The 26608-nt window shown below is 40.0% G+C and overlaps 2 protein-coding genes across 4 annotated transcripts in view; both read left to right on the top strand.

Annotated features, from left to right (window-relative positions):
• Positions 1-17177, top strand: part of DNAJC21 (DnaJ heat shock protein family (Hsp40) member C21) — a 32001-nt gene extending 14824 nt beyond the window's left edge. For 2 of the 3 annotated variants that reach the window (XM_049708008.1, XM_049708009.1), the window contains 7 exons: positions 1465-1552; positions 3740-3898; positions 4307-4349; positions 8759-8931; positions 11738-11813; positions 12341-12735; positions 15882-17177. In XM_049708008.1, coding sequence (XP_049563965.1) covers positions 1465-1552; positions 3740-3898; positions 4307-4349; positions 8759-8931; positions 11738-11813; positions 12341-12505 — 704 coding nt within the window. In that variant the 3' untranslated portion in view covers positions 12506-12735; positions 15882-17177. Of the gene's footprint in view, positions 1-1464; positions 1553-3739; positions 3899-4306; positions 4350-8758; positions 8932-11737; positions 11814-12340; positions 15776-15881 lie in introns of all 3 variants that reach the window. The other variant, XM_049708006.1, reaches the window with a different exon arrangement.
• TTC23L (tetratricopeptide repeat domain 23 like) overlaps positions 1-26608 on the top strand; it is a 130802-nt gene that overhangs the window by 96137 nt on the left and 8057 nt on the right. The gene's annotated exons all lie outside the window — the stretch shown is intronic.

The following is a 26608-nucleotide window of genomic DNA, read 5'->3' as shown; positions in this document are numbered from 1 at the left end:
CTGTGCACGAGTCTATCTGGCATATATAAATTGTCTCATTTCTGACTTGTAGAGGGGCTTCTCTTCGTGTCCTGAAATGTGTCTTTTCTCTTCCTCTATCATTAGAGCACAGGCATGTGACTACCTTACAAGGAGAGGATTGGGCATTGTTGAGAATAGTGATTGCTATACCTGACTTTCTCCACTGTCTCTGGCTGTTCCATGAGAAATAAAAGTAACTGATCTAAACATGGTTTACTTAATTTTACCTTACTTACAAATGTTGGTTTTTAGACTAATAGCTCAAATGATAAAATGACAGACTTTTATTTATTCCACGTGATCAGGAAATTAAATGTTTTCTTAATGAATTGCAAGTAGTATGTGTGAAAGTGCCTTGATAGTTATGAAGCACTGTGTAAATGTGAGGTGGCATAATTATGTAGAGTTTTACAGTTTATAAGGTGCTTTCACATATAAGGTCTTGCTTGATCCTCACACTGTGTCCCTTATATGTAGGTTTTGCTCATATAGTTATCTCTTTGTTACTGAGAAGCTCTGGCATATGTCTGAGAACATATGAGAACATTCTTAGATCCAGATTTTGACTTCAAATCCAGCATTCTTTATTAACTATTTGAATAATCAAACTATTTGAAAGTGTACACATAATTAGAAAGTATCTTATACGAAACATTGGAGGTATTTTGATCATTTATGATTTCAGTGAGAATGTCCTTCAGAATCATATTACCATTATTATTAAAAAAAATGTAGAATATAGAAGAGATACCTTGGGTTCTTTATCGATCCCATAGTAAATCCAAAATGGCAATCAGTTTACTTGTTTATTTCTTATAAAGATAGACTATGGGATTGTGCAAAGACTTTCAACTGAGCTTAGATTTTGTGGTCTATATTGATAATAATTATTCCGTTGTAATAAAGCTTCAAGTTTATAAAAGTCTGTAAAGATAATGTTAAACTTTACGTGTAATATACTATTTTATGACCTGTCTTTCTAATAATGATGGAATGTCATAAACTAAGCTTATTTAAGCATTGAAGAGTAGATTACAATTATACATGTGTTCACACCAAATCTTGCTCAAGAGATAAACTAAAACACCTTTGTTGAAAAAACTGCTTTGTTATAGAACTATGAAAATGACATTTGATTTTTTGAAATTAGCCCATACCTAGGACTCTGAGAATTTTTTGAATTTTCTTCTAAGTAGGCTTATGAAAAGAACTTGAAAGGTAAAGTGATCTGTTTGGAAGCCTTCCCGTATAATTCAGTGCTGCTTTTAAAAGGCCAACTCAAATCTCGGTAACATTGTATTTTCTTGGTGAGGAAGCAACAAATTTTAGTTTCTGATATGTGTGCAACTCTAGATACTTACTGAAGAGATGTTACTTGTTAACATGTTTTAGATTTATGTTCTAATCAAACAGGACTCTTAACTGTAGGCTTCCCTCTCATAGGTAAAGATGGTGACGAGGCTGAGGATGCAGAACTTTATGATAGCCTTTACTGCCCAGCATGTGACAAATCTTTCAAGACGGAAAAGGCGTAAGTTTAATATCTTTGAACTCACCTCCTCTTTTGAGGTGAAGTGTAGCACTTTGAAAGTCCTAAAAAAAATGCTTGTAGCAGTTGGTCACTAGCCCTCACCTGTCATCTTGGGGGATATCTTCCCAGCAGGGGAGGAAGAAGGATTTGTACCAGCAGGTAAGCGTGTTGGACTGATTCTCATTCATGTGATGTTCCTATGTAATAGCTGCTTTTTAAACGTGTACGCTATCTCCAGAAAGAAACGTTGCTTGCTTTGGTGAGGAAGGCAGAGTCACACAGGCAAGGGAGCTAAACTGAGGCCAGTCATCTTTCTCCACAGTTGGTGCAAACTCACTTCCAGCCGTCACGCTCCCGTGAGGACCGTTGCCACCAGCCCGAGAACTTCAGATGTGTCCTGCCTGTAGTATAGTTGCTGAAGTCGAAGAACTTTATCTTAGGGGAACAGTCACGAAGAGAGCAGTATTAGAAAGGATACTATCATAAGGCAGGCGGGGAGGGGCCGGCTAGAATCTGGGAAAAGATGAGAGTAGAATTAGCAAGGGGAAAAGAAGCAAAACACGTGCAGTAAAGAAGGAGGAGGCAAAGGATGGAAATGGAGCTTGGGAGTTCTGAGTGGCATCACTGTGTAACCCCAGGGAAGAGCGATAGCGTAGCCAGAGGAGTGGCGCAAGGCGGGCAGAAACAAGCAAGGAAACAAAAGCAACGATGAAGGAGGCTTTAAAAGTAGCTTTTGTATTTGGAAAGGACGTCAAACTTACCGACAAGTTGCATGAATAGACTGTAGAGCGCCCGGTTCACCTGTTGCTCACGTTTTGCCCCATTTGCACGTGCTCGTTCTCTCTCCACACACACAGACAAGGTTCTTTCTGAACAATCTGAGAGTAAGTTACATACATAGTGCTCCTTTACCTCTGAACACTTCAGTATATATTCCTTAAGAATAAGGACATTCTTCTACATAATCACAGCCGTCAACTTCAGGAAATTTATAACGTTGATGTAGTACTTTTATTCCATTTGCTGCCTATATTTCGCTTTTGTCAGTTGATCCTGTATTAATGTCCTATGTAGCATTTTCCCAACTTCAGTACAGGATCTCGTCTAGGATCATGTATTGCATTTATTTATTTAGTCTCATTTAATCTGGACCAGTTCCCGTTTCTGTGCCATTGACATTTTGGAAGAGAACTGACCTTTAAAATGTTTTTTAGAAACAGACTATTTCTCATTTGGGTGTGTCCATTTCCTCATGATTAGATTCAGGTTGTGCATTCCTAGCTGGAGTACTGTGTAAGCATGTGTTGCTCTCAGGGTTTCTATCTGGAAGGACAGAAGTCTGTCTGCCCCTCATTGGTGGTGATCATTTTGATCATCCAGTCAAGGTGTTGTCTTGTTTTTCCACTGTATAGTTAGTATTTTTTCCGTTGCAGCGTGTTTAATATGCGGGGAGACACTTTAAAGCCATGCAAATATCTTTCTCTTCATCAAAATTTCCTTCCTGGATTTAGCACCCACTGATGGTTTCAGCTTGTACCAATCTTATCTATAATCATTTCAAAACGAGGCTTTTCCAGTGCCAGTGCTCCTACATCATAAGTCATCATTTGACCTTCTGCTGTGCACAAGAACATTTACCTGTCTGTTGTCAGTATGAATTTCTTTTCAGTGCTTTAAAATTCATTGTTGCCCTTCTCATGCTCAAATTTCCCAGATGTGGTTAGTGAGAATTCCTTCAACGTGGCTCCTGTGTCCTTCTGACATGTCCCAGCCATATTTTTGAGCACTCACTTTCTGGCACAAGATGTTCCAATTTCTCTAAGGAACCTCGGTCTTAAGGAGAGAATTTTAGTGGGAATGAAAAGTAGGCAACCCCAACTAGAAAAATCCAGATCTGAACAGGATGAGATAAAGTGGTGACACGAGTTTTCTACTTTTTAGTTTATATAACTCTCATAGCTTAAGTGTTGTCAGTTCTATTTTGTGAAGTGTTATTTAGTTGCCCATGGGGGCACTGAACTAGACATTGCTTATGGAGTTTCACACAGAAGGGTAGAGGTGTGTCTTAGTTTACATTTAGGGTAGTGGCAGTGAGAAGGGAGACCCCTCTGGAAAAAAGCAAAAGGAGGTAAACTACTCTTGTGAATTAATCCCGTTGCAGTCACTCATACCAGCTTGTTCTTTCAGCATGAGGAATCATGAAAAATCAAAGAAGCATCGGGAAGTGGTTGCCTTGTTAAAACAACAGTTGGAGGAGGAGGAAGCAAATTTTTCAGGACCTCAAACTGATGAAAACAGTCTGGATGCCAATTCTGAGGAAGAAATGGAGGATGCACCAAAACAAAAGTACTTCTAAAAATGTCACTACACCTACTTAGCACACTAGAGATTGCATTTAAGTGCTGTGTTATCTCAAAGAAGTTATTCTGTTATGCTAATATTTTCTGTGTTTCTTCTAGTTAAGAGAACTTTATAGTATTGAAATGGTTAAAGACATGATGTCAGATATAATTTTTATAGACTATATTATGACTATTAAAATCGGTTTTATAACTGGGTAATTGATATGCTAACTACTATCAATTGAACCACTGTTACATTTTTCTAAAATGACAATGTGGATATTTTTATTTTAATGCTTTATGATATTAAATATGTTTTAATATCTTATTTCTGTTTGTATCACTAGTATTTCAGTATATTTTCTTTCCACTTAGTCAAGTATTTGACGTTTTGATTTATATTTGTTCTTAGACTTTCTAAAAAACAGAAGAAAAAGAAACAGAAACCAGCACAGGTATGTTGAAAAAGTTTTATTAACATTTAATATCAGATGTAAAGTTGGAGTGCTCTTGTTTATTCAGTATAATCTGTGTTAAGGAGAGGGACTGTCGCTCCCTAATTTCATGTTGATTGTAAAACAGATTAAAAGGAGTCGAAAATATTTTGGTTTTTCAGTGCTTTACCTCATATATATGTGGCCAATTTACCTAGTTATTGTTGTCTGTGTGTTTAAAAATTTGGCATGTGGAATTCCCATAATACAGATTAGCTGAGGGGACCATATTAAAAAAATATTTGGACACATGTGATGACAAGATTTTTAAATCAATATAACAGTTCAACTCAGAAATATATGAAAATCTGGGGATTGATCGTTGTAATAATGCATGAAATTTCGGAAAGGGAACATTTGCTTACCCACTCCTGGGCATGTGTCTGGAGAAAACTCTAATTTGAAAAGATACATACACCCCAGTGTTCATAGAAGCACTGTTTACAATAGCCAAGACATGGAAGCAGCCTAATTGTCCATCAGCAGATGAGTGGATAAAGAAGGTGCAGTATATATACACAATGAAATATTACTCAGCCATAAAAAAGGAGTGAAATAATGCCATTTGCGGCAACAAGAATGGACTTAGAGATTATCATATTAAGTGAAGTAAGTCGGACAAAGACAAATATCATAAAATACCACCTATTTGTGGAATCGAAAAAAATGATACAAATGAACTTACTTACAAAACAGAAATAGAGTCACAGACATAGAGAACAAACTTATGGTTACCAAAGGGGATAGTGGTGGTGGGGGTGAGGCAAATTAGGAGTTTGGGATTAACATGTACACAGTACTATATATAAAACAGATAGCCAACAGGGACCTACTGTATAGCATGGGGAACTATATTCAATATCTTGTAATAACGTATAATGGAAAAGAATCTGAAAAATAATATATATATGTGTGTAACTGAATCACTTTACTGCACACCTGAAACTAATACAACATTGTAAATTAACTATACTTCATTGAAAAAAGTGGTTAAAAAAAGGAGCATTTGCTTAGAAACTTGTAATGATTGTGATTCTTGAAAAAAAATGTTTTTTCAAGTTTAAATATTTCATACTGGGGGGTCCAAACTTAACCTCTAATCTTAAGAATTATTATTAAATAAAAGGGTATTGTGTTGTTATATGTATAACACAGTCTTGTGGATTTTTTGAATCTCTAAAAACAAAATGAACTTGCCCATTTTACTAAGGGTATTTGGTAGTTCTACAGGGAATGGAATTGATTTCTGTGCTATTTTAATATAATCTAATTGTATTTGCTTATATTAAGTATTAAATGTTAAATGTAGCTCTTTTTAAAAATTGGACATATTTTTAAGAAAACTTAGGTAATACACTAATAATTTTTCATAAATCTTCAGATTTGGCTTATTTATCCAAATGTCTATAATATGTTTGATAATTTTGTCTTTCATATTCCAAAATGATACATGACACATGAGTTAATCACTATTAAAATTGTGACTTGGAACTTTTTGTCTCAGTTACAAAACCACATAGCAAATTATATGTTCCTTTTATAAAATGACTCATATCATCTTCCACCCAAAGACTCTGTAGTCATTTGTTTAGAACACTTTCTCTCTTGTGTGTCAGAACCACTGGAGTGAAGACAAAATGGAATGGAGAGGGACTTATACCTGATAGGTCCTAAAGATTGCAACAATAAGCACATGTATTTGTATTCTCTTACCAAGGAAAATGCTTCTGTTTACCAGCCCATTTTTTCCCTCCAAAGCTATATGTATTCCTTGATGATACCTCTTGTTTATGGTTTCTAATTATATCAGGGAGACAGCCCCAATTCAGATCAAGTTTTATGTAGCACTTTCCCTGGATATTTTCTAAGCTCTTTTTGAAGGGGAGGGTAGTGTGGAGACACGTACGGGTAGGTAAAAGAGCAGGAAGCAGCAGATACTGAGACTCATGAAACTTCAGATTGGGAGTTTTCTGTATTGTCAGAAAAATTTGCATAAGCCAGCAAGGATTGTAAAAGAAAACCCCCAAAGCTGAAATTGAACGTAAACAAACAAAACCCCCTTGTTGACAGCAAGGAAGAATTAACGCAAAAAAGTTTAGAATGTGCTGCTCTGAACACCATCCTTGGGACATGCTCTAAAGACAGAATTAACTCTAAAAGAAGAAATCTTGAGCTTTACTTAGGGGATATTTTGGTGGTATTGGTGTGGTATTTCTGAAACTATCTTATGTGTATTGTAGGATAGAGCAAATATACTAATGTTGTTGGGAACCATATTCTCTTGTGGGAGAAGGGAAATACAGGTATCAATTGAGGGAAAGAGAGAGGAAGAACACTAATGTTGGACTGGAATTGGGGGTATCAGTATGAGCTCGTGATATAAAAAAATAAATAATACATGCATGAGCAGTATACACTGAGGGCCCAGAAGCAGTGATACCCAGTAGCAATGAGCATATGTAGTTCACACATCTTTGTCTCTAAATCCCCTTCCCCAGTAAAAGGAGTCAGGGTTTGGTCCTTGGAGAAATGGCTGATTGTAGGGCTGAAACAGGGAAAATACAAGGTGAGCCTGCATTATCTATGCTAGAAATATAAGGGGTATTCAAAAATTGACGGGGATAAGTCAGAAGTACCCAGGAGTCAGCTTAAGGGCCTGCCGAATATGGGAAAATTTGAGTCATCAAAAAGAATAGTGGTCATAGATTTTTAGACATTTATTTTATTAAAAAAAAATCGTGTATCTATATTGAGCCTAGAAAAAGAGAGAGTTGGAGAAAGGAAGCAGATGGGAATGCTTCATTCCAAGAATATGAATTAACACAAATGCAAATGGTAGGACTAATAGAAGCAGAAAACATCACTGTTCTGTATCCACCAGTGTAATAAATGGTTCACATAAGAATCATCAGTAGATGCCAGATCCATTGGGTGAATAGTTATTAGGGAACAGGATATTGACACAATCTCAAAGTAACACTCTGCACATATTAAAAAAAGAAAAAGGTACTAACAGTAGAAAAATCTGGCAATACCATCTTAATCAAATGATGAAACTTTAATCACTGAAAAATGGGAACTGACATTTTGCTTCCTGATATAATGTATTGAGGACACAGAATTATCTTTATGATATTCCTGCTAGAAATGTTTAACCTGAATCTAATCACGAGGAAGTAATTAAAGTCAAACTATGGGACGTGCTACAAAGCAGCCATCAAATTGTCAATATCATGAAAGACCAAAAAAATGGAGGGGGGGTACTGTTCTGGAATAAAGGTGATTAAAGAGATCTGACAACTAAATGCAACATTGGTCCTGGATTATATCTACTATAATGCAGGGGTTACAAAAAAGGACATTACTGGAATGTGGATATGGATTGTGTAACAGATAATGTCAGTGTTAAATTCTTGAGTGTGAAGAGGGAATTGTGGTTATGTAGGAGAGTGTTTCTGTTCTTAGGAGATACGTGAGATCTACCTGCAGCTTGCTTTCATAGTTGGAGGGTGGGTGCAGAGAGAAGGAACATGGGAAGAAGAGAGGGAGAAAGCAGACATGGCAAAATGTTACCTGAGACAAAAACAAATCAGTTGTATTTAGCGAAGATGTGTTAGTCAGGTGTTTTTTCTTTTATCATGCCTGTTTGGTGGTGTTTTCTTTTTTTCCTGATTGTAAAATAGTTGCTCGTTGCAGATCATTTGGAAAATACGGACGAGTATAAATATCATCCCTAATTCTGTCTATAGATATTACTTAATGTTGAATTGAGTTGTGATTAGAGGTCATATATAATTTTCTCTCTACCGTTTTTGCTAATATGTTCTATTTTTTCACATAATTGAATCAATATCTTTGGAAACATGATTTTTAAGAGCTCTATAATTTTCCTTCATATATTCAACCATTCACTTATTGAATATTTGGATTGTTTCCAATTTTCCCTAATTTAATATTTCTGTAATGGGCATTCATGTTCTTAAGTTATTGTCTGCCTCTCCTTTTTTTTTTTTCCTTTTCTTTTCTTGCGGTACACGGGCCTCTCACTGTTGTGGCCGCTCCCATTGCGGAGCACAGGCTCCAGACACGCAGGCTCAGCGGCCATAGCTCACAGGCCCAGCCGCTCCGCAGCATGTGGGATCCTCCCGGACTGGGGTACGAACCCGCGTCCCCTGCATCTGCAGGCAGACTCTCAACCACTGCGCCACCAGGGAAGCCCCTGCCTCTCCTTTTTATTTCCTGAAGATATCCTCCTACCAGAGTGTACAGCACATTACCATTGTTTATTGTCACTATTTGGCAACATAACATAAAAAGCCAGTAGTAGTATATTATTTGTTTTGTAATGGCACACATGTTTTCTTACCTAGAATTATGATGATAATTTCAATGAAAATGGAACTGGAGAAGCAGTAAAGGTTGATCCAGAAGATAACAGCCTAAATCAAGGCAGTGCCAAAGGATTGGAAGATAGTCCCCAGGAAAATGTCAGTGTTACAGAGACTGTGGAACGGTGTGATGACCCCAAAAGTGAAGATAAAAGGTAAGTAAGTCAGAGTTGCTTGTTGTTTTCTAATTACTTAATGCTGGTGGTGAGGATGGCTTTTCATCTATCAAATAAAACCCCCTTTCCCATGATGGACGCCACGAGTCAGATGTATCTGTGATTTACACCTACACACGTACGTTTACAGAGGATGGTGTTGGAGGGAGAATGCTAGACAGTGTGCTCAGACATTGCAGCAACATGGCCCAAAGCAGAAAGGAGTCACGTGGACCCAGTTTTTGTTCCCTTTATCCTGCTCAGGTTCTTATTTTGCCCAGGGTCAGTAATCCTTGGCACTTGCCTGAGAACAAGACTACAGACCAGACTGTGCCCCATTCGCCTGAGTATCACTGACCAAACCTCCATGCTCGGGCCAGGCATCCTGCCTTCAGCCCCCGTGCAGGTCGTCAGGGCATATGTGCACAGCTTGGGGCCCTCGTGCTCTAGAGGCCCAGGAGTCCTGGTGCTGCACAGGCCACAGCGGCTGGCCAGGGGAAGGTCTCGCTCAGGGCAGGTGGCATTCCTTTTCCCCCTCCTCTCCTTGTCTGACTTTCTCGCTCCCATCCTCCTCTGTTCCTCTGGAGCGGAATAATTTCTTATTCCTTGAGGAAAGATCTGAACGGTAGGCAACCGCAGGTTCCTGTCACAGGACCATGAAAAAAGAGTTCAAATGACAGAGTGAGGTGGAAGCCTGAGTTGAAAATGCTCAACGCTGGAGTAACAGTGAGGGGTGTGGGATTTAGGTGCCATAAATGAGGAGAGAAATGCCATGGAAGCCTAGAGTAGGCCTGGAGCTGTAGGAAAAGGAGAACAAGGAGCTCCATAAACGGGTAACCTGGATGCCTGCCTTGGAAGACGTTGGACAGTGGAAAGCTGGAAGGGGAGGTTACACACTGCTCTGATGCTTGGTGTGTGTTCCCATGTTAAACATGAGGAAACTGAGTCTGGGTTAAATGACTTGCCCCAGAACAAAAGCTGGTAAGTGGGAAAGTCGTCATTTAATCCCATCTGCCTGACTACTTGAAGGACCCAGTTCAGCTAGCTCCATGGGGCCCAAGCATCCTGTGAAGGTCCCTCAGAGGCTGCTTGGGTGTATGAGGGATGGGCCAGAAGTGGGGCTCCAGGCCCTTGAACACCTCCGTCACATAGAGCTAAAGTATTTTCATTCATTTTCCACAGTACCTCCACGTGGGATTCATTTGAGGGAGGAAAAAGGGTTATTGCTCAAACTCAGACTTTCGCGACTACTAGTGAAGTAGTGAAGTTCAGCTTTCTCACTTAATGATGTGAGAAAAAGAGTCAGAGAATTCAAATGGTGTCTTCACTGCTGAGGAGTGACGGGGCTGGGATAGATAGCCCGCCCCCACCGGCAGGTGTCCAGACCCCCTTTCTGCGGGACCCCTCTGCTGCTGCTCTGCAGTGCGTGGATGCTACTAGCTACCTAAAACATGTGTGTATCTAGGGCACATTTTTATTTTTTTATTTTTTCCTTTTTATTGTTTTATTGAAATATAGTTAACATACAATGTTATTTTAGTGTCAGGTATACAACATAGTGATTTGACATTTATATACATTACATTAACTGATCACCACAGCAGGTCTAGGAACCGTCTGTCGCCATACAAAGTTATGGCAGTATTATTGAGTATATTCATATGCTGTACATTATATCCTCTCTAGAGTACTTTTTAAAGATAACGTCTTAGATATTAGCTTCAGAGATGTAGCTGCTGCCTTTCATAATAAGGTGGATTGTTCTTTGGGAATATTATCCTGAATTTTCTTGGATATATTTGTGGCCTATCTGTGATGATATTCTGTAAATTAGTAAATGTTAATCTGTTGCCTTTTATGTCATTGTGTCTTTTTCTTGATGCTTTCAAACCTGGCTGAATACTGCATAATGCTGTGCTGTACTCCTAATCAGCATCGGGTGAATGTGTAGGCCATTTAACTTAAAACAGACTCCTGGGTTCCGCTCGAAGAATGGAATACTCAAGTGCTTGGCAGCATTATAACTCATTGGTTATAACCCATTCCCTCTGGTCTGTAAATTCGGTTGTGCTCAGATTTTACCCTAAGAATTTGGTCAGCACAAATGAGGGAAAAAGTATGAGAGGACTAAGGAAAATGAAAATTCATACAGATTAAGCCAGAGGGATGTTGTGGAGTTAAAGCAGAACAGGAGGAAACTGACTATACTGGCTGGCAATTTCTGGGTTATAGAATACAGGGGAGAAAACACCACAGATCAGCAGAAAGGACAAAATCTTAATAAAAGAAAATTCTTTACATTTAACAAATGTAATTCTATAAAAAATGCATTACAGTGTTTTTCTCATTTCACTGTGGAACTGATGAAATGTTTGTCATCAACTGGATCAGGTTTAACAAGTTGTGTCTTTGGGGAAACACACACTTAATGTCATAGATTATTTGTGAGTACTACTGGTTGGCCGTGAAGATGGTTTGCTTCAGTAAATGGAGTATTAATTAGCTTTTTTACAGAAATACACCATATAAAAGTTCGGAGCTATTTTAGTATTCTTGTTTTAGCTTGTGTTTCAACTTTTAAGTAAATTCCTTCGTTTTTGTGTCAAATTTGATATCTGATGATCTCTAAAGTTGTTTTTTAAAGCTGTTCATTTGAGATGTGAAAATTAATTTACTTGGCCATTAAAATGAATGAATTAGCCTTTAAAATGCATGTCACTCTTTTGAGTCTTCTTGGGAGCAAGGTGACAGTTAAAAGGGGTACATTATTATTGGATTATACTGAATCCTTTCATTTATTTTCCAGTGTTTCTAAACCCAAAGGAAAGAAAGCCAAAGATACTAAAAAATCTGTCAGAGTGCCTGCTGAACTACAGACAGTGGTAGGTCAAAATAATATTGACAGCTCTTCAGTGGACCTTGTTGTTTAAGCAGTATAATCTTAATTCTAATTCTGAAGACGTTACGTGTGTATCTGGTGAGCCCTTCTGCACCTGCTGCATAGATGTGGATCCATCAACAGTTTTCCTTGAACGTAGAATTTATGTATGTGCCGCTGACATTTTTTTCTTTAAAGTAAGCAGAAGCACACTGGACATATCAGATTGTACCAGAACAGTTATTGTTCTATTTTCCATTACTCTGAAATCCAAAGCCTTATCCATGTGGTATGTCCTGTTGAATGTCTCAGGACCCTTAAAGTTGATGGTGTTGTTTAATGGAACTCGACTTCCAAGAACAACTGCCTCTGTTGAGCCTGTCTTAGTAGCTGTCCATTGTGTTACAAGGTCTTTATTTTGCAGTTGTTTGATATTTAATCTCAACGTGAAAACACTGATCTCAGATAATAATACTTGCTTTTGTTTATTTTTTTATGTTGTTTTTTCTTTTTTTTTTTTCCCCTTCTCAGAGTGATGTTCTTATCAGCTGTACAACCTGCCATAGTGAATTTCCATCACGGAATAAACTTTTTGACCATCTAAAGGCCACAGGTCATGCAAGAGCACCTTCATCATCATCTTTAAACAGTGTAACAGATAGTCGAAGCAAAAAAGAGAAACGTAAAAACAGATAGAAATCCTGCCAATGCTTTTTCTTTTTGATTGTCTCTAGATTTTGACACCAAAAACTGAACTGAAATCATCTAAAGAGTTAAAATTTCAGTCATCTGCAATTTATTGCATTGTGGGAGATTATTTTTATCTTGTAGAAACGTTTTTTTGTTTAATATATATTTTTTAAACATTTCATTGGTGATTGAATTCTACTTTTGCCATCTGAATTGACTTGAATGTCTCAGAACAGGTAAATATTGTAAAGTATGCATTCTTGACTTCTCTTGGCTCATGTGGACAGAAATGTACAGAGAGAATTAAATTATTTTAACACGTACAAATGCTCCTTTCTGTTTTATTTTGTGAATTTCACATTAAGTGAAAGTATTTTTATATGATAAGCATTTTTATATGATTCAGTGGTTTTGTGTTTGGTTATGCTTCATGATCTGTTGAAGACTCAGATCATTTTAAAATCGTCATGGATTTTTTCCACCTGATACCATGATTCCAGTTCTGATTTTAAAACTACTTCTAAATAACCTGTTGTTAATTACTGCATTTTTTTTCCCCTCAAGGACAATGATAAGTAGAAACTAATTGAACATATATGGTTGTTTTTCAAGAATAGTATCTCTTCAAGGTATAATTATATTGATTTAACTTGAGATTTTACTGGTAATTATCAATAAGATATATCTTTTGGTTTTTCACTCTGATTTGGCTCATGGAGATGGAACAAATTTATAGGGTGTGTCCTCCTTAGGCATAGGGACAGCTGTAAAGCATGATTGATCAAGGTAGCAGATGGTTCAGAATTTATTCTATTTAACAAGGGGTATTCTGCCTTGGGTTTTTTCACTATTTTCAGAAGTTCTTTTGTTTTTTCCATCATTCAGTGGAGAGAAAGTTTTCCTTTTTTTTTTTTTTTGCTGTATGCGGGCCTCTCACTGTTGTGGCCTCTCCCATTGCGGAGCACAGGCTTCAGACGCGCAGGCTCATGGGCCCAGCCGCTCCGCGGCATGTGGGATCTTCCCGGACCGGGGCACGAACCCGTGTCCCCTGCATTGGCAGGTGGACTCTCAACCACTGCATCACCAGGGAAGCCCCAAGAGAGAAACTTTTTTAATGAAAGATTTTTCACTAGGGCTGATATTTATGCCCTAGATTGTCTACTCTGTAGCAAAGATGAAAAAAGAAATACAGAGAATCTTTATAAGTGAGTGTGGTCAAGTATATGGATCAGTGATGAGTCAGGTTTTAGGGTGGATTAAATAGGCAATGCTTTTGTTGGTCTTGAAAGTAACTTTGAACTCACTAGCTTGAAATAAGTACTTGCTGTTCAGTGAAGTTATTTCTCTCCTTATATCCTTGATCTTCAAATGAAACAATCTTCAGTTATGCATAAGTTCTAAAACACAGGGTCCCCGAGGGCAAGGTCTTTTCTGAAAGCTTCATGGATAGTATTGATGATGCGGATCATTCTGTGAGATGGACTTGAAAATATGCATTTGTAGCTTAATTTTTAGTTTGTTTCTTTTTCATTTAGATAGATGTTTATTTTCTTTACCTTCTTCCCTTTCTAACTTCTATTGCTAATTCCTCCTAATTGTTTTCCCCCCTTTCTTGGTCCCTTCAGGGGAAATGCCAGCCAGTTTTCTGTCTTTGGTCTTTTCCTCCCAGGCTTCATCTGAACACTCACCACCTTCCTCTAATTTGAACTAGATGAATTGGCCATAATTAGGAATATTAATGAATGGGAGGGCATATTAGTCACGTTATTATTGTTCAGTAAAATATAGGAAGTCATCTTGAAAGGTAGAGAATGTCCTGCAAATGCCCTTCAGACCTTCCTTGCTTTCCCTTGTACCAACCATGCAGGCATATTTAAATTTATTCCTGCTACATGTGAGGATTGATTGGGGTTTCTTGTCACTTTTATTCTCATTGACAAAAGTCATCCATACTTTTTAAGAGATCTTCATCAGTTGTGATCAGAAATTAGATTTCAGTTCTAATCCTGTGTGTGATGCTGATAAGTCATTTAACTTCTCTGAACTTCGTTTTCCTTATCTCTAACACAGTTGTTAGCATAATAATATTGTCTCCGTTTATCACCCAGGATTATGACGATCAAATAAAATACTACATATGAAAACGTTTTTTAAATACAAAAGCTTTATACACAATGTTATTGAATTTAGATGAGTTAAATCTTTTTCAGTTAAAATATTTGCAGATAGAACTGTATGTGCTGAATTGAATGCGCTTTAAGTTTTATGGGAATTTCCTTTCCAATCTACTTCTGAAGAGGAAAACAGAAACATATGTTATGGCAAGGGTAAAATGTTATTTTTGGTGGATCACAGACGTTCGATTTTGTTTGTCTGAGGCAGAGCAGAATATTCAAAAATACATGAGCACATATTTTACGTTAATCTCATTAAAGCTCAGTGGTAACTACCATCTTGATTGAAGTTAGCTCAAGTGTAGAAGGTGCATAGCTTGAGGGTTCTGGAAGGAGAGGGTTAGGGGAAATCCCGTTTATTCCTCCACAATTCATTCAGTGGTACCAAAGCTAGGGTTCTCCATAAAGCCCAGTGAGACCTTCCCTATTTCAAAATAGGAACAGTATCCTTATCAAAAGCATAGCACTATAGGAAAATAGGATGGCATCAAAATGAAAACTTTTGCAGAACAATAGGCAACATAAGTAAAAAGACAAGCCTCAGACTGGGAGAAAATGTTTTGATACATGTAACTGACAAAGGATTAGTATCCAGAATACATTAAACGACAAAAGAACCTCCTATAAATCAGTGAGCAATTGACAGTTATGCATTAATACCAAGCAGTTCTCAAACTTTTTGGCATCAAGATCCCTTTACAGTCTCAAAAATTGAGAACCCCAAAGTGGTTTTGTGTATGTAGTTTATATCTACTGATATTTACTCTATTAGAAATGAAAATAGAGGAATTTTTGAAGTATTACCTTATTTAAAATAATACATGTTAAATAACATTTATGGAAAATAACTTTTTCAAAATGAAAGTTTAATGAGAAGAGAGGCATTTGTTTTACATTTCTGAAAATCTCTTTAATGTCTGGCTCAATAGAAGACAGCTGGATTCTGATAGCTGCTTCTTCAGTCAGTCTGTTGCTGTATGTTTTGGTTAAAGTATGTGAAGAAAATTGAGCCTCATGTGGATAGGAAATTGGAAAAAGAAGGACCTTGTGGATCTCCCAGGGTCCTCAGACCACGCTCAGAACCGCTGCATTAGAAAAATGGGTAAAATATATGAACAGAAAAAGCTTGAATAGTCAAAACAGTATGAAAAGGTGATCATTGTCACTGATAATCAGGGAAATATGACTTAGTTGTTTCATGTTTTCAGATTGGCAAAAGGCAAAAAGTCTCACAAGATCAAGTGTTGGTGAGAATGGAGAAATGGGAACAATTGCTTCAGTTTGATGGTGGCTATGAAAGTTGAAGACGTACCCCCTGACCTGACAACTCCAGGGGTATACTAGAGTCTCACAGTGTCTGCAGAGGCACAGCATGGGCTCTACCTGAGGACTGTCACCCAGGTCCCACTCCTGACCTGCTGGGTGAGAATTTGCAATTAACAAGACTTCTCAGGTGACTCGCATGCTTCTTGCATCTTGAGAAGCAGTGCTCTCAGGAATCCAGGCGCATGTGGCCAAGGAGACTTAGTGGCTGATCACAGCTGAATTGCTTGTATCTGGGAAAAGTTGGAGATGGACCCTAAATCTCCGTGAACAAGAAAGTGGATAAATTGTATAATGGACAGTAAGATGGCAAACAAGCAGTTCAAATGAGTGAACTGGATATGTAATACCAATGGCTAGCCTTAAAAAAATACTGAATGAAAACAAGCTGTCAGAAGGTGACATGTATGCCACTTATATATAGTTTTTTTAAAGTAACTGTTGTTATTTATAGAGAGAAAATATAGAACCATCAATGGGAAACACATCATTCAGAAAAGTAGTTGCCTCTGGAAACGGAGGGAGAGGGGTGGAATGGGGGCGTGGCAGCAAAGGGGCCTTATCTGAGGCAAGACTTCTAATTAAGATCTGAAGGAAGATGTTAGCATTAATTCTGGGTGGTGGGTAATGAGGGTTTATCACTCTACTAACATGTTTTCATGAAATACTTCAAATATCCAGAGAAATACAAATTAATGTTCCATTTTTTGTTAATAGAAAATACACTTGCACGAAAGGGGAGAAAAAGGTTTTCAGGTCTACATTTTATTCCTAGCATATTCCATAAGCTCACTGTGGCAGAGGCTGTTACTTGTTTCTCTCAATATTCATTCTCCCCTTCTTCCTTATAATTCTGATTTTTGATTGGGCACAAAGCCACCTAAAATTTTACCTTCCTAGCCTCCCTTGCAGCTAGGAGTCTGTAAGTTCTGGTCAGTGATCTGAGCAACTTTGGGGACATGTCCTGAAAGATGTGTGGGATGTCCTTATTCCTTCCTCCGCCAGCTTCAGTGAACGGGTAGGTAATGGTTGGCGCTCTACCCCTGTCTGGGACCATGAATCCTCACAGGGCAGAGAAACTGAAGCCCAGGAGCTTCCATCCTTGACATGTAGAGGGACCCTATAAGCCCCAGACAACCTCCTTCTGCATTCAAGAGAAATAAAACTCCTGCATTACTGAAGCCTCTGTTGTTTTGCATTTCCTGCTGCAGGTGACTCACGTCCTGATTGCTTTTTTTTTTAATTGAAGTATAGTTGGTTTATAATGTGTTAATTTCTGCTGTACAGCAAAGCGATTCAGTCACGCATATATATACATTCTTTTTAATATTATTTCCCCTTATGGTTTATCTCAGGATATTGAATATAGCCAGTCGCTTCTTATTTCACCGTGTGTATTGTTCCCTCCCCATATGAGAGGTATAGCTTCAACAGTGGCAAGGATGTGGACCCTTAGCTCTGAGAGATCTGGGATCAGGTTACAGCGGCAGCACTAATTATGTGATCTTGGGCAAGTCGTTTAAACTCTTTAAGCCTCTTTTATTTTTTTTCATCTGTAAAATAAGGGTGAAATCAACCTTGCCGAATTGTAGAGGTGAAAACTTAAGTGTGAACACTGCCTGGCACATGATAGGCACTCGATAGCTATTAGCTTTTACTTATTTTCAATAATCTCTTCTGCTTATAAATTTTCTTGCTTTATTTAACTGTTCACTTTGGTTTCTGAAATCATCTAATGGGGATGGTAATTTGCAGAGAAATCCATGATTATATTGATCCTATGGTGTATTTTTTTTTTTTTTTTTTTTTTTTGCGGTACGCGGGCCTCTCACTGTTGTGGCCTCTCCCGTTGCGGAGCACAGGCTCCGGATGCGCAGGCTCAGCGGCCATGGCTCACGGGCCCAGCCGCTCCGCGGCACGTGGGATCTTCCTGGACCGGGGCACAAACCCGTGTCCCCTGCATTGGCAGGCAGACTCCCAACCACTGTGCCACCAGGGAAGCCCTATTTTTTTTTTTTTTTTTTTTTTGAGTACTAGTGTATATATTGAAATTCTTTCTGGCTCAAATGGAACAAAATTTTTACATGCTAAAGCTGAAAATATGCTATTTCAACGTGGTTGTGTGATACCAATGGAAACTGTCTTGACGATCATTGATCCTAATTATGTTAGAAGACTCAGTGCATTTGTACAGAGAATTACTTTGCCATTAAAATGAGACAGGGCCCCAGCATCACTGATGTCCTTTCGGATACAAAATGCCTTCTGAAAACAAGGAAGGGTTCAAATTATCCTTCGCAGTATAAATTATTTGAATGTCACTTAGAGAAAGTTTCTAACAATTTCTAAAACAAAAAGGTCATGGTGTCTCTCCACATTTAGATAAATTGGTATGTAGTTAATATATCTTCAGGTACTTTTCTTATTTTCAAATTTAATAATAACTCATACTTTTGTGTACGAGGTAACAGTAGTCTCAGCATATGTGAAGCAGAACTTCCAACAGTTCCATCCAATAGTGGAATCCGTCTCTTAGGATGTTCTGTAACTGTCCGGTCAGGGTTCTCTGCTGGAAATGCCATAGAAGGATGCCTGCCCTGGGGGTAGGGGGATTCCCTGAGTGACGGCAGGATCCTGGGCTGGGGTTCTCTACCTGCAGCTCCAGGGAAGCCCAACAGCTTGATGAGCGCTCTGGCGAGTGAGCTCACACCACTCTCCGCTGGACGACATCTTCAAAAACCGGTGCTGCGTGCACGTGCTTTCTCTCCAAACTTGAATTGGGTTTTGAAAGCGCAGGCCCAGTGCAGATGGCTAATCACTGCAAGGAGATTGAGGAGAAAACTTATCCCAAGTGGGCGGGCCCATCTGCAGGCACTTTTTAGCTGAGCTGTGTGTTCTGCGATCTGGGCTCACCTGAGAGAAAGCTGTGCAGCTGGAGAGAGACGTCTTTGGTGCTCTCCACACCCGCTCTGTAGGTGCCTTTAAACCAGTCCCCCTTTGTCTTCCAGAATCCGGTGGCCAGAGGTGGGCCCAGGGAGATCCAGTCTCTGTTCCCTAATCCCAGCCGCTCTTCCTGGGGCCTTGCCAGCCCTACTGCCCAAGGGCCCTACCCGCCTCAGGTCCTGGACAACTGAATCCTCATAACAGCAACAGTTTGAGAATCAAGGTAGGCACGCGAGGGAGCCTTTTGAGGTACGTCAAAACCAAAAGACAGAGTATTTCCTCCACTTATACAGGAGATCAGTATGGAGAGAGTATGGGTCTTGAAGTTAGATTCACATAGGTTCAAATCCCAGCTCCAAAGTTATAAGCTTGTTAACTAGGACATCTCACACCAAAGCTTTGAGCCTGTTGCCTTTAAATGGGGATGGTAGTATCCATGTCACACGTTAGTGGTTCAAATAAGAAACTCTCGTATACAAAGAGCCCAGCAGAATGCTTGCCACACAAAGGCTTGCCCCAAATAGTGCCACACACTATTAAATCCTAGTTCCCATTCTATTCTGTTCCCTTTCCCCATGAAGTACCCCAAGGGACATGGGCGTAGTTGCCCAGCTCTTCACCCAGTTCCCCCTGTACAGAGTGTTTTCCTTGCACTCACACTGGGCCCACCTGGATCACCCAGGATAATCTCCTCAAGACCCTTAATCACTCTGCAAAGGCCTTTTTGCCATGTGAGAAAACATTCACGGGTTTCAGGGATGAGAATGTAGACATCTGGGGGCAGGAGGTGCATTTTGCTGCCAACCATAGGCTCCTCACTCGAGGGGTTGTTGTAGAGACCGAAGTGACGGTGCCTGTGGAACACGGCGCTCTGCCTGCTGTACGGCTGCCCTGCTGGCAGGTCTCGGGCTTCAGGTAGACCGTGAACTTCTTGAGGGCAGAGAGGTGCTTGTCCTCCTTTTCTGTCCTCTACCATACCTAGCATAGTGCTAGAGCCACAGCACGGCCTCAGCAAGCCACTTGTCGGGTATTTTAAGAATACCAGAATCCTAGAGTGGCTCCGCTTGCAGGTGGGTCGGTTCCAACAGTCACTGCCACTCAGCGGAGCCAGGTCCTGGCTGTGCTCGCACAACACGGTCATCTAGTGAGAGTGCCCTGTCTCCGCCAATGGAAGACAGACCCTCATTCGCTCTATACACGCTTGGTGAGAAGTTGAACCACGAAAACCTCCTGAATACTCAAACTACGAGGTTTGTGTGAAGCTAGCGTTCTCCCTCAGGCTCGGGATGGAACATAGGTTCCTCCATCAGTGTTGGCATGACCCTTCTAAAGCAAAATCATGCAGCTTTGAGATGACGGAAGCATCCAATTTGGTTTTCTTTTAAAGGCAATTTGAAATTTACCAGCTTCCTAATATTCTCAAACCCTCTCCTACTTTACAGGAGACAGACTCAGGATCCAAAAGAAATGCTTATGGATGAGTTCTAGACAAAAATAAAAGATAAATGAAAAATATATGACTCGCATTAAAAATGTAACTGGAACAAAATAGAATAGGGAAAACATGATTCAACCACAAGACATGGAAATGAAGTGGGGATTAGAGTTGACGGCAACATCAATGTGAGACTGGGTGAAGAGGAATGTCCGCTGCCCTTAGGACGAGGTCCTGCTCTGCCCACCCTGTGCTCAGTTCTGGGTGCTGCACCTAAAGAAGCCTTGGAAAGTGGCAATGTCAGGAATAGTTGAGAAGTTTGGGAACACTGATTCTAGAATATAATGGAAATTAATTAAAATACTTAGCAATATTTAGCTGGAGAAGTGACATCCCGAGGGAGTCAAACTAGGAGTCTGTTTTCTTCTCTACATCCCACCCGTCTGAAAGCTCTCCCCCTCTCCGCTTTTCCAACTCCTACCCTTCCTTCAAGTCATACTTGAAGTGCAGGCGCACCCCTCGGATTCTTGGGACCTGGGGGAGGAGAGCAAACGGACACCCACACACCATATGTTGAAATGTTTCAGAATTATATCAAGCTAACAAACTATTGAGTTAAATATGCTTTACCCTCCTACCGTGGTCATTATGACTTATAAGCATCCAAAAGGCCGGGTTCAAACTTTCAGTTCTCAGATTGCTTGCATTTCCTACCAGAACGTGGTGGCATGGAAAGACTTGACCTCCGACCTCTCCTCGCCCTCTCTTCCCACGCTCAGCTCCATCCTGCCTCGTGTGTGTCCATGTAGCTGTCCTAGCTCTCATGTCCAAGCATCTAAACTCCTGCAATCAGCTGCACCAGGAGACCAAGGTAGGCCCTGCACTTGAGCTTGGAGCCATTTGGGCAGGGGCTTCTGGAATTCTGGGGTCTGTGGATTCCTTACTCCCTGGAGAAGGGCCTGGACAAAGGAAAGCTGGAATGGGACCCCTCTAAAACTGGGGGCCCAGAGCAGGGGGCCCTATTACCTGAGCTTTCAAGCAATGTTATTTAAGTGACTCCTTTTCCATGCAGCTTTCCCAATATCTCCTCTCAATAAGTGTTTCTTCCTCTGACCTCCTTGACCATTTGATACTTACTATATGCTGCCTCAAGAACACAACAATGGAACTTTTGGAAGGATGCACCCCGTGCCTTACTGCTGGGGGCCAGCTCTGAAATCACTCTGCACTGGAGGGCAAGAAGCAAACAGAAATACTTAGTGAAGGCTGCTATCTGTTTTGACCCCATGATCCATTTTCAATGGAAACTTCAGCTTCTTAGACCCCGTGTCTTATTTTCTTTAAAATTTAATTAACTGCAAGTTTAATTCTTTATCATCCTATCAGTATTAGCACAGCCATACTTCAGGAGAGAATGCAGTCAGGCCTTCCCCCAAAGTAATCACCTTATGGAGGAGGGGCCCCTAATAATACCATTATACATTTTTTAAATGAATGTATTTTGGAATTGACTTACTGGAATTTTAGGAATTGATTCATTACCCCTATGGAAGCCTTAATGTCTAAAGTTTTACTATTTATTTTTAATGCACTGTAATGTTATTAAGCAAAATTTCCCCTTCAGCTTACTCATTTATCATTTGTGTCTGGGGTTTAACTTATGTGCCATAAACACTTCATTACAGGATGAAGTTCCGTGAGACTCACTTTCCAACTTCTCACGTCATTAGCGCCACTCCAGCATCCTTAGTCACTTAGGAGTGCGCCTGTTTGCCGGGAGTCTGCAAAGCCCCGAAGCCACACAGCTCAGACTCTTTTGAGAACTCACTCACTTCCGCTCTGTTTCCAGGAAAGAATCTATAGAAGCCCTCTTACTGTGCCATGCTGCTGCTTTACAACTTCAGAGAGTAGCAAAACGCTAGAGCTGATAGGGACCTTCGAGCTTATCTATCTAGTTCAACCTACTCGTTTTACAGATGAGAGAGTTTGCTGTGTTCCTTTCCTTGTTCCAAGAAGGATTGAGACCAAACGTCTGGTATTAAGAAACCCATACATGAAGAAAAGGCATGAGTTCTCTGTGCTACAGTGAACATTTTTCTCACCCAGGTATGGAGAAGCGAGGCCTATTTGCTTTAATGCAACCAAATCTCTCTATCGTTCCATTCATTTATGCATTCTAAATCTCTCTATTAATCCTTCACTCTGACCTCATTGGAAGGAATGTTCTCATACATGGATATATTCTTAAAATTTTTTTGGAAAATTGTTGTAAAATTTACCATGTTAACTATTTTTAAGTGTACAGTAGCATTAAGCACACTCACAATGTTGCATAGCTATCACCACTGGCCCATTTTCAGAACTTTTCATCATCCCCAACAGAAACTTTCTACCTATGAAACAATAATTTCCCATTCCCTCCTACCTGCAACTCTTGGCAATATTTATCCTTTGTGACTGGCTTGTTTCAGTTAGCAATGTTTTCAAGGTTCATCCATCCATATTACAGCATGTATTGGAATTGTCTTCCTTTTCAAGACAGAATACCATTCCATTGTGTCCATATACCACATATTGTTCATTCATTCATTCAATGATAACATCTGAGTTGTTTCCATCTTTTGGCTATTAGAAATTATACTGCTATGAACATGGTTGTGCAAATATCTGTTTGAATTCCTGCTTTTAATTCTTTTGGATCTATACCCTGAAGTGGAATTGCTGAATCGTGGGGTAACCCTGTGTTTAACTTTTTGGGGAACTGCCATACTGTTTTCCATAATGGAAAACATTCCCACCAGCAATGCACAAGAGTTCCAATCTCTACATATCCTTGCCAACATTTGTTATTTTCTGATGTTTTCGTATTTTATTCTTTTATATAATAGCCATCCTAATGGGTATAAGTGGTATCTCACTGTGGTTTTGATTAGTATTTCCATAACGGACGGATAGTGATGTTGAGCATTTTTTCATATGCTTACTGGCCATTTGTATTTCATCTTTGGAGAAATGTCTATTTAAATCTTTTGCCCACTTTTGAATTGAGTTGTTTTGTTGTTGTTGAATTGTAAGTGTTCTTTTTAATATATTCTGGAAATTTAGCCCTTATCAGATATATGATTTTGTAAACACATTATCCCATTCTGTGGGCTATCTTTTCACTTTCTTGATAGTGCCCTTTGATGCACAAAAGTTTTTAATTTTGAATAGACCCAATTTTATCTATTTTTTTTCTTTTCTTGCCTTATCTAAGAAATCATTGCCAAATCTGATGTCATGAAGATTTGTACCTGTTTTCTTCTAAGAGTTTTATAGTTTTATCTCTTAGGTTTAAGTCTTTAACTCATTTTGAGTTAATTATTGTATATGTTGCAAGGGCAGGCTCCAACTTCATTCTTTTGCATGTGGATAACCAGTTTTCCCAACATCATTTGTTGAAAAGATTATCCTTTCTCCATTGAGTGGCCTTGGCATCCTTGTCAAAACTTAACTGACCATATATGCGAGGGTTTATCTTCGACTCTCTATTTTATTCTTTTGGTCTACATGTCTGTCTTTCTGCTAGAACCACACTGCTTTGATTACTGTAGCTTTTGTAGTAAGTTTTGGAATTAGGAAATCTTAGTTCTCCGACTTTGTTCTTCTTTTTCAAATATATTCTTTTTAAATTGCATACCTAGACAGCATGCATTTCTGAAAGGTATTTTCAAGAGTGGCAAAATCAGAATCTTTAAAACTTTAATACAGAGACTAAACTGTTTTCTTTCCTTTCTTTGCTGCACTAAACAGGCTAACTGACAATACATCTTGCTTCCCTGTTCCAAAACCCACCTCCTCTCCCCACAATCTCTCTTGGAAGTGTTAGAGGAGTAAGGGAGGAGTTGATTCTGCGTGAAGAAGCAGGAGAAAAGGTGAATAGGTAGAGGAAGGCAATGCTCCTGAGAAGGAAACGAGCTCCCTGCTAAAAAGAGGATTGAGGGTAGGATATTGCTAAAAAGAAGGAAGCAGAGGGTTTACTGGAGATGGCTCCCAGGGTCTAGGAGTAACTCCAGGGATGTTACCAAGAATAAAGAGGACCCTCCTGCCCAGGTTGGTGGAATTGGCACAGGACCACTGAGGAGCATCGGTCAGGCCCCTGTGCCAGGTTCTGGTGTGTGGCAGTGCTGAGTGAAACTAGTTGGAGACCAGCTCAGCCGGAACAGTGGTTTCTAATGACACCTCTGCTAAAGTTCACTCACTACATCGATGTTCCCCATACCCAGTACCATCACAGGAAGAAAAATATTCCTAAAAATATTTTATTTCTGGCATAATTTTCACTCTCTCCTCCTACCTCCTTGCTTTTTAAAAGTTTGCATCAAGTGGCAATCAGTAATGCCTGCAATCTGGGACTTCTGCTGGAGCAGAGAAAGAGTTAGATAACAGGAACAGCCAGCTGCTTAACTCCTCCTAAGTGAGGATGAGGTAATGACTTTCAGGCTGGGCAATGAGACAAGGAAGGGAACAGAGCAATAAGTAAGGCAAGGAAGGTCCAAAGTGTGCCAAGGGCCAGCAATGAGACTCCCGATCAGCCATGACAGCCAGGTCCGGGCAGTTAGAGGAGGCAAGAAAGCTGTAATCAGGGGGAATGGGGCAGCAAAAAAGGATAGCAGGGAGGCACGCAAGAATCAGAAGCTTGGTTAAGACTGGCTTGGGGGAGTGGGGGAATTACTGGCACCAGGCATCTACGGCAAGAAGGTAGTTGGCTCAATCAATACCTCCTGAGGCCAGGAGAGCATATGTGCTCCAGGGGGGAGGAAGAGAACTCAGTAGGTACCCAGGGAACATGTTCAAAGAACTGCTGACCATGCGAATCTGTAGGCCAGAAGGAGGTTGCCCTGGAGATGTGCTTGGGAATCATCAGCATCTAGATAGTAAAGCCATCATGGATCATGGATGAAATCACCCAGATAAAGTATATGGAGAAGGGAAAAAAGAGGTCAAGATAAAAATCCTGTGGGTACACCAGCATTAAGGAGCAAACTAAACAAAAACCAATGTATGAGAATGAAAAGGACTAAAATGGTAGTACGAGGGACTTCCCTGGAGGGCCAGTGGTTAAGACTTCACCTTCCAATGCAGGGGGTGCAGGTTCAACCCCTGGTGGGGGAGCTGAGATCTTACATGCCTTGTGGTCAAAACACCAAAACATAAAACAGAAGCAATATTGTAACAAATTCAATAAAGACTTAAAAAAAAAAAAAAGGCCCACATCAAAAAAAAAATCTTAGGGCTTCCCTGGTGGCGCAGTGGTTGAGAGTCCGCCTGCCGATGCAGGGGACACGGGTTCATGCCCCGGTCCAGGAAGATCCCACATGCCGCGGAGTGGCTGCGTCCGTGAGCCATGGCTACTGAGCCTGTGCGTCCAGAGCCTGTGCTCTGCAACGGGAGAGGCCACAACAGTGAGAGGCCCGCGTACTGCAAAAAAAAAAAAAAAAAAAAAAAAAATCTTAAAACATAAAGAGGTAGTACAAGATTGGAAGACCATGGTGCCATTAAAAAAAAATAGGAGAGGAAGATGACCAGTCTCAGATGCCACAGAGATGCTAAGTGAGGTGAGGGCTGAATTTGGCAGTTAGAAGGTTATATTAGTCAGGATTTTTCAGAGAAACAGAACCAATAGGAGATATATATATATATATACAGGTATGTATATAGAGCTATGTATATAATGATATACATATGTGTATACAGTGTATAATGATGTGCACAGCTATGTAGATGGAAATAGATACAGTTATATATCGATACCTACATATCCATATGTTATCTATATCTATATTTATTATAAGGTATTGGCTCATGTGACTATGCAGACAGAAGTGCCCTGGTCTGTTGTCTGCAAGCTGGAGACCCAGGAGAGCCAGTGGTGTAGTTTGAAGACCCAAGAGCCTCAGGGGCTGCTGGGGTAGATTTCACTGGGTGTCTGAAGGCCTGACAACCAGGGATGCTGAGGGCATAGGAGATGGATGTCCCAGCTCAAGCAGTCAGCCAGAGAGGGCGAATCCAATCTGTCTCCACCTTCTTGTTCTATTCAAGTCTTTAGCCCATTGTGTGATGCCCACTTACATTGGGCAGGCCATCTGCTTTACTCAGTCCACCAATCCAGATGCTAATCTCTTCCAGGAACCCCCTCACAGGCACATCCAGAAATAACGTTAATAAGATATCTGGGCACCCCATGGTCCAGTC

This window comes from Orcinus orca, chromosome 3, assembly GCF_937001465.1.
Source record: "Orcinus orca chromosome 3, mOrcOrc1.1, whole genome shotgun sequence".
In the NCBI taxonomy this organism is placed as follows: Eukaryota; Metazoa; Chordata; class Mammalia; order Artiodactyla; family Delphinidae; genus Orcinus; species Orcinus orca.
The sequence above is the reverse complement of the archived record's forward strand: the minus strand, read 5'-3'. Positions and strand labels throughout refer to the sequence as shown.